Below are 8,798 nucleotides of genomic sequence, written 5' to 3' on the forward strand. Positions count from 1 at the left end.
GAATGTTGCGCACTCGGAGATCACTTCTAAGACTAGCTCGACGGTCGCCCATTTGCTACTCTCGGGGTGGGAATGTGAAACCCCGAGTCAACACTCAAAGAGAGTTGCCATGTTGACAAGCCCGTCAGCAAAGGGATATGCCTCCCCGAAGAAGATCTTAATTTCGAGAGCTAGTCTGGCATCACCCTACTACTGCGTCGATAATATCAGAGGAGATCCTCCACGTCAAGGATACATTAATATGATAGCGGGAGATTCAACTAATGGAGATTTGCATACAAGATTCACACTCGAAGGTTCGAAAGCTATGGTATCAGTGTCAAATCTAAGGTAGAGTCGAGATCTTCTATCATCTTTGGTTCCCTCGATCTGGAGGGAGTTGACACACCCCATGAAGATGCATTAGTGATACGGGTTGTCATCACCCGCTTTATATCATAAGAGTCTTCATGGACACTGAAAACTCTGTAAATGTATTTTCCAAGACAACGTTTGACCAAATGCAGATAGATCGACACGAGCTACAACTTATCTCTATGACCTTGTTGGGATTCACGGGGCACGAAGTGGAACCACTGAAGCAAATCAGTTTTCCAATATCATTGGGAGAAGAATCCTCAAGGCGAACCCCTTGTACCATGATATTTATTATGGTCGACGTGCCATCTTTCTATAATGTTATCCTCGAACGACATGCTTTAAAATCTTTTTAAGATCACTTTTGGGCACCCCCAATGCACACTCAGTCACGGACGCTACACGTACAGGAGGCGCACAACATTTCATTTCCGTGCGTGTGTGTGTATACACACACGAAAGTGTTCTCTTGCACAACTCACGATGCGTGATAGTGCGTCGATAATTTTTTTTTAATTATTTTTAGCTTGCCGTTAAGTCATTTAGGATTTTGTCTTTAGGGTTTAAGGGTTGAGTTATAGTATTAAGCATAAAAAAAAATTAGATACACACGAGATATGCAGGATAAAGAGTGTATGATAACATTCCCCTATATATATATAATTTAATTGGATATTCTATTAGAATTCTATCTGACCCGCTTCCATATTAGACCTGCTCCTATATCTGAATCTGAAAATCTTTATACCTAATTACTCTATTATTTAATTGGGTCTAAAAAATTCTTTCATGTCCTTGTTTATTCAAGTTGGATATTGAATTCTCTATTGAGTTTGAAGGAAACTATCATCCCTAATACAAATAAATTAAAATTATACAAAATTTTAATTATTTTTTATTACGGATGTTTCATAGTTAATACATTATACAAGTTAAATGCTTAATAGTGATAATAATTTCCTCCAAACCCGATAGAGAATCCAATACTCAATCCGAATAGAGAAGAATACGAAAGAATTTTTAAATTGGATTAAATAATCGGATAAATGAGAATGGAGATTTTTGAATTTTAATATGGAGGTGAGTCTAATAAAATAACTCATACCTAACCCTAATACTCGATTAAGATATATAATACTACTTTGGTAAGAATTTTTAAAAATCAACATCACAATCATAATTATGTTGTTCTTATCACCTCAGTAATATTGATTGATACTTAAAATTAATTATTGATTAAAAAATGAATTAATAATTAGACGAATGCGTGGGATATCATGTAATCGAACTGAGCCGAATCGAACAGTAATGCTATGTTTACTTCATACAAGGGATGAAGAAAAGAAAGGAATCCCTAGGGAAAATAAATCCCTAGGGAGAGAAATGATCAAATCTCAGCACCTGCGCAAGTAAACGGAGGATAAAGGATCCCGCGACACCACGATGCGCAGGGTCTTCCTCCATTTTCGCGAGAGCAAAGAGCAACAAGGAGCAACAAAATCTAGGGTCTTCCTCCATCTTCGCGAGAGCAAGGAGCAACAAAATCTAGGGTCTTCCTCCATCTCTGGCCGCCGTCTGTCCTCCGGCGCGGCGCCTGGTACCTTGGGAACCCGCCTGCGGCGTTGGCCGCCATGTGTGCCACGCACGCGGCGTTGCCCGCAGTGCGTGCTCCGCGCGCGACGCATCACGCGGGGCGCGATTTCGCGGCGCCGCAGCTCGTGGTTCGTGCTCCACGCGAGGCTCTATCCGCCGGCGTCTTCTTCGTCGGAGTCGAGTGACGATGCCTCTTTGCTGCCGGCGGCGAGCAGGGGACGGCGGCAGAGGAGAAGAAGAATCGAGGCAGAGGAGGAGAAGAATCGGGTTGCGCCGGAGGAGAAGAAGAGAAGCGGTGCGTGCGAAAGGCGGAGTAACACGTTTTGTCCGTCCGTACGCGTTCTGCCCGATTTTGGGGCGATAGGTTTTGAGGAAAAAACGGATCCGCTGATGGATTATAAATCTCTTCCTTCCTAAAAAGTTAATAAAGTAAACAATGGATGGATATATACGGAGGAAAACTTTTCGCGGTTTTTCTTTCCGCGCTTCTAAGTAAACGGACCCTAAGAGGCTCGAGCTCGAGCTCGATTCGTTTTTCCTAAGCTCGAGTTCGGCTCGAGTTCGATTCGAGTTTTAATTCTTAAGCTCGAGCTCGGCTCGTAATGAAATTAAATAGTTCGCGAACGGCTCGAGCTCGGCTCGAAAAAGGCTCGTTTTAAAGTTAAACGAATTTAGTTCAAGCTTGGTTCGAAAATAGTTCGTTTAAAAGTTAAACAAACTTAGTTCGAGTTTGACTCGTTAATATATAATATTTATAATTCATGTAATATATATATATATATATATATATATATATATATATTCGTGAATCTCTTAACAAACACATTCGTGAGCCTTTAAACGAACATGTTCACGAACACGTTCGTGAGCTTTTAAACGAACATGTTCACGAGCTCACGAATCAAATACTGTTAAGCTCGAGCTCGGTTCGATAATATTTTCGAGCTCGAAATCAGGCTCGAGCTCGGCTCGTTAACTTAATCAAACGAATTCAAATGAACTTTTTTTTCGAGTCGAGACTCAAATAGCTCGTAAGCAACTTGGCTCGTTTACACCCTTAATCCTTCGTGGCAATGTTATGATTATTTCTTTTTATATTATTTTATTTTATTTATTAAGAAAGCGAGGTCAACGCGTCTTTGTCTTTGTTTGAATAAAAAATGAGTGTCCGTCACCGTGCCGTTCCCTTCGCCAGACGCAACACAAGAAACTTCCATGGAGACGGCGAGAAATTGTGCACTCTTTCTCGACCAAGCTTTTGACTTTTTGCTCGAGGTCTCCGTCCGTTGGCTCCCTCGCCGCTTTATTTCTTCCGTCGCGACAAACTACTCGTCGTTAATAAAGATCTTCACGCGTAGCTCGATCGATCGATCGATCGATCGGTCCATGGCCACGAGTACTCCGCAGTGGCCGCCGGCGTCGCCGGCGGTGCACCAGTTCCTCACCGCGGCCCTCTCCCACCGCGGCCCCGCCGCCCTTCCCTACGCCGACGACGCCCGGTGGACCATCCACCACCACCTCGCCGCCCTCGCCCACGCCTTCCCCTCCCTCCGCCTCGCCTCCGGCTCCTTCACCCACAACGACGGCCGCGCCGCCTTCCTCCTCCGCGCCGAGGGCCCTCTCCCCCTCGCCGCCTCCTCCTCCGCCGCCGCCGCCGGCATCCACGTCACCATGTGGCTCCTCGAAGCCTACCCCTGCGCGCCGCCGGCCGTCTTCCTCACTTTCCCCCGGCACCGCCGTCAAGCCCCGCCACCCGCTGGTGGACTCCTGCGGCGTCGTCTCCGTCCCTTACCTCCGCGCGTGGCTCTTCCCCTACCACAACCTCGTCGACCTCGCCGGCTCCCTCGCCCGCCTCTTCTCCCAAGACCCCCCATTCGCCGTCTCCCCCCGCGATCTCGCCGCCGACGTCGCGAAAAAAGCTCTGCTTGACCTCGAGGGCATGCAACAGCGCACCGCCGCGGAAACAGAGTCGGCGCTAGCCACGCAGGCGCTGCTGAGGCGGCGGCGGGAGGAGCTCCGCCGGGGGTCGCGGGAGCTGGAGGCGGAGTTGGAGCTGCTCGAGCAGCAGCTGCAGATGGTGCGCATGAACATCGACGTGCTGTCGAGCTGGCGGCCGCCGTCGGCGAGGCCGGAAGAGAAGAACATCGAGGAGGTGATGGTGGCGGCGGACGCGCAGTCGAGGAGGGCGTTGGAGTGCGCGGCGGCGGACATGGCGGCGGACGACGTGATGTACGCGCTGGACGAGGCGCTGAGGGAGGGACGCGTGGCGATCGCGGAATACTTGAAGAGCGTGCGGGCGGCGGCGAGGGAGCAGTTCTTCCATCGAGCTAGGGCCATGAATTTTGCAGTGTAGTCGTCGTTTACTACGAACGATCCATCCCCCTCAAACTTGTCCTTCCGTTTGTTTCTTTCTCTAGAGAGAGAGAGAGAGAGAGAGTCCATGTACATACGGTAACGATTATTTTGGGAGGAGGTGAGGGAAGAAAGGAAGTATTTGGATTTTTTGTTTTGATACGGAGTGAGTTGATAAGAAGGGAGCTCGATCAACAGATCTAATCGAGTTGATATAATCTTTGAGGCATAGTTAAGTTGATTATGATGAAATAGACTTATAAAAAAAGATAAGAGTTCAAATCTCGACGTAGTTGACCAATACTCTCTTCCATTGTGATCAATTGTAATTTTTTGATTTACTTTTTTACATATGGTCATAGGATCAACTATATGAAGCCACTAGGACGGCTACGAACACAAACATACTCATAACAGATCTAGATTCGCAACAAGATCACACAATAAACTAAAAAAAAATGCTCTACATCTGAGAACAAAAAGTTCAAATCTATCGACAGACAATATGTTCTAGAGCAAAATCTGAGATTCAGGAAGTCGACGCACCTGCAGCGTATTCAATCCTCTCCAGTTCTAATAAGAAAAGATCGCCGGACCTCGCGGCGGCGCTGAATGCAGATCGCCGGGGAGGGGAGGGGTGGGATTGGGCGAGGATGAGAAAGGGATCGACGATCAGACCATTTTTTGAAGAGAGAGGATAAAGGAGCTTTTTAAATTAAAATAAAATTGATTGAACCGGTAGCCGAACCAAATTGAATTGAACCGGCATTTTTCTCCATTACCCAGAAATAGATAAAAATAGTTGAAATGTCTTATCTCAAGTGGTAAACACGGAGACGTATATTGTCTGAGATTCCGGATTCGAGTCCTCTTAGCAATATATCTTTATTGACTAAGGTACTATTTCAATTCGAGTCATCTTAGCAACATGTATTTGTTGACTGAGATGTTGTTTCGACAGTAAGCTCTTATCAACATAGTGGTACCCAGAAATTTTTTGATATGAGATTGTTCCGACGGTGGGATCGGTCACTATAAAAAAATTTATCTAATGCAATTGAAAGCCCCCGAGGCATAGCTGAGTTTGTTACGACGGAACAGACAGGACAAGGGTTCGAATCTCGACGAAATCGAGAAATACCTTCCTCTATCGTGACCAACTGCAATTTCTCGATTTACCTCCTCACATATGGTCATAGAGTCAATCGTGTGAAGCCGCTGGGATGATGAATTCCACCTTTTACCGAATAGAAATAGATAAAATAAAACAATTCAAAACAATTTAAGTTGAAAATTTTAGTTATTAATTGATGAATTTGAGTTCAATTTTTTAAATGACATACAACGATATACTCGTGAATTTAAATTATAAAAATAACATCTTACAATGTTACAATATGATTTGATTCTTCTTATAAATCTTGTATTGACGGAAACTTCATGCATATCAACTCAAATCAAATTACAAAAGTGGAACTCATTTGTTGCACCACTTCAATTCGATAAATTTGTCTCTGTTTGCGACTGTTATTAAACAACATCATCAAAAAAACTTGCATCAACATCAACATCATAGATGTACAAGATCAGTTTAGCTTTACTTGGACATCAAGTAGAGATAAATTTGTGTAAGGGCATGAACTCAAAATCAGTGTGTTCTTGGGATGATGGCAGAGAAGCCTACAACTTGTTTTGGAGTAACAAATCTTTCTGTATAGAAGAAAACCGAAATGGAATGCGACTGTGCAAACCGGAGAAGAGGGAAATATAACAAAGCAACTAAGACGAATCTTCGATATGAATAAAACAGAATTGTGCTTCCTATCGCAACATTCGAATTTGAGGCTATTTTATCTGCACTTAGTTTGCGGGGTTAGAAATTCACCTCTCTTTTTTTTGTCTTAATTGCTAGGTCAGGACAGTTCAGACTTCATCCTTCATCTTCCGAATCTGCACTTCGATTGAACGGGCGTTAGGACGAAGACTATGTACGAGTAGATCGACAAATGAATAACATACTGATGAAACAAACTCTCAATGAAAATGAATGTGTTTTTCTATGTTGTTCAGGGATAGAAAATGAGAAAAGAGAGCGATATCACCTGACCGAATGTCCTCTCCCACTTGACCTTTGTTGCTCATCTGTTTCAGAATCATTGCAAATATTAGTTTCCACCAGTAGGCGTGGAAGATGAGTAGGGTAATGAGCATTGTGTTGAATGTGTAATACAAAGCGGTAGGGAATTGGTTCATCCATGACAAGAATTCGAAACTCTCGTAGCTGAAAATGGAACCGTAACAATAATCAGCACAAACAAAGACGGAGATTGTGAAATGAAAAAGAAACAAAAAAAAACAAACAAACTTGGTGCTGCAGACAACCTTGAGGACTTGATTATCCAGAAGGGAAAGTATATTAATCTCAGAAGAAACCATGATATAGCAAAAAGTCCAAAGAAAAAGCTAGCTGCCATTTCCATTCCCGAATATTTGAACAACTTAGCTAACTCCATAAACACATCGCTCGTATCATGAAGAGCAAGAATTATAGTTCCAATACGGAAAAACCTGCAAAAGTTGATTCTTAGTTTCGGTATTACTGCAATTATAATAGCCAGAGTCAAAGAAAAAAGTGTGTGAAACTATTCGGCTCTCACAAAACAACAAAGAAGAATTCTCAGTTCTCAATTTTCAAGGAAAAACAGCATGCAGACGCTAGCTATCATCAGGACAGGAGTAGCTCAAATAACCCAACTTGTCCCAAAGCATGGGTTTTCCTAGGCTGGATTTCGGGTTTTGATATAAAACCTGATCCAACTCAAATTTTAGTTAAAAATAAGTGAACTACATATATTTATATTGGAATCAGATACAAACTAACAGAAAATTATGTATGGAATCCACCACCACCATGGTGGTAGAGTTGGCGAAATGTAAATATTTAGAAGAACAATGAATAAGTTTGCTTCAGTCAAGGATCAGAAAAACAAGTAGATGGGCATGGCTAGCAATCATTATCTACAAAAGTTGACAAGCATTGAACTAGAACATGCATATATTAAGGAAAAAGTCAGCAAACGACAGAACCTTCAGAAACCTGAATAGAAACAAGAGTCTTATTCACAAAGTACCCCTATTAACCAGTGGATATGTTAATATGTCAAGAGATTTGATTTATCGTCAATTGGATGCTTTGATCTCTTTTACTGAACAAAACAAACGTGTTACCATATAACTGCACACCTATGCCATCAATAATACCAGATTTTGATGTAAAACAATGTAATTAGTAATAACGGATAATACCACTAGTAGTAATGCATAACATCAAGGTCATAAGCCTCCTTTCACATACCTGGTAATGTAGGAAAACCCAATCAAAATTGAGGTTATTATGTGATGAGACATCATTATTGAAAAATCTTTTCTACGAGTTTCCCAAGCAACGAGAGCAACAATACTATAAATGTAAAATCCACATTGGCACATGTAGAAAAGCATCAAAGAAGACCTGACATAAAAGGTTTAAGAAAGATCAAATTTTAGTTGCAAGAGCAAGTAATCTGAGATCAGGCTGATAAATCATGTTAAGGTCATGCAAGGTTGAGGCAAGAAGTTTAATATATCAATGTCTTAGACATTAGTACATTATGTTTGAGATGGCTGCCGTTTGTTTGTTTTTGCATGTGATTTAGGTATAAAAGAGTCAATAAAACTTGAATAAAATGAACAATGGAAAATCATAAAAACATGAATTACTTAAAGGCAGCTGCAAACGAGAAGCTGATCCCACTTCATTTCAGACTAAGCATAACTTTTATTAGTCGACAATAAAAGAAGTCGGAAGACTTCCATAGACTATTAACTTTCATGGTATAACTTCATGCTGCAAATACTGTGAGATATGTAGTATACTAATAAAGAAATTGTGAAAATTATACACTTTGTATAATTATTCCAATACGCCCAGATGAGAGAACTAATCTACTAAATAGGTTCAACCATTGGTCCCAAAATGCTTAAGCCAAAGAAAATAGTTCACTCAATCAAACCTAATAGCTTATGTTAAAATGCACCCAGGCTAACTAGTCTAATCAACATCTAGATAAGAATCAAGAATAGCATGTGAAGCAAACATGCTTGAATGAACATGTTCATCATTATGCACTCACTTCAATTCTTGATTTGGCCACCCTTTGAAGTATTCCTTTGTATTTAATGACCAAGGCTCCTGCTTGATAATTGAAATTACCCATATTTGAACACTAGCATAATATGTCAGCTTCCACATTGACTCGCAAGACTTTACAATTTTTGTCCATTTAGCTTCATCGTTCACCATAGGAACAGCTTTATATCTTAATAATTTCATAGAGCAAGGCTGAAACAAACAAATGGACTTGTGAGTTTTTGAACCTACAAACATATTTTAACTGTAGCTTGATAAAAAGAAAAAAGCAATTTGTGTATAAAATCAAGTAAAGACCTAGTGTGAA

At 41.8% G+C, this 8,798-nt stretch overlaps 1 protein-coding gene and 1 pseudogene across 1 annotated transcript; one reads left to right on the forward strand and one right to left on the reverse strand.

The window, feature by feature from the left end:
• Positions 1-3,314: 3,314 nt before the first annotated feature.
• On the forward strand, positions 3,315-4,544 carry LOC141817444 (protein ELC-like; annotated as a pseudogene).
• A 1,312-nt stretch (positions 4,545-5,856) lies between these two features.
• Positions 5,857-8,647, reverse strand: LOC141817445 (ASC1-like protein 3). The gene is made up of 5 exons (XM_074705087.1): positions 8,475-8,647; positions 7,658-7,813; positions 6,685-6,870; positions 6,405-6,583; positions 5,857-6,252 (listed from the first exon to the last, which is right to left on the reverse strand). Exons 1-5 carry the CDS (start codon positions 8,642-8,644, stop codon positions 6,233-6,235), a joined length of 711 nt encoding a protein of 236 aa, XP_074561188.1. The 5' UTR covers positions 8,645-8,647; the 3' UTR covers positions 5,857-6,232.
• Positions 8,648-8,798: the final 151 nt, after the last annotated feature.

This window comes from Curcuma longa, unplaced genomic scaffold (genome assembly GCF_044706935.1).
Source record: "Curcuma longa cultivar G26 ecotype Majalengka, Jawa Barat unplaced genomic scaffold, ITB_CL_G26_1.1 contig_20569, whole genome shotgun sequence".
NCBI lineage: Eukaryota > Viridiplantae > Streptophyta > Magnoliopsida > Zingiberales > Zingiberaceae > Curcuma > Curcuma longa.

Bases quoted from the DNA above. Each gene is read 5' to 3' on its own strand.
- LOC141817445 (XM_074705087.1), bottom strand. From the start codon at position 8,644: ATGGTGAACGATGAAGCTAAATGGACAAAAATTGTAAAGTCTTGCGAG. The intron at 6,871-7,657 runs GTATGTGAAAGG...CAACTTTTGCAG, and splicing joins GGGTTTTCCTACATTACCAG to GTTTTTCCGTATTGGAACTA. The intron at 6,253-6,404 runs GTGATATCGCTC...ATCGAAGTGCAG, and splicing joins GGGAGAGGACATTCGGTCAG to ATTCGGAAGATGAAGGATGA.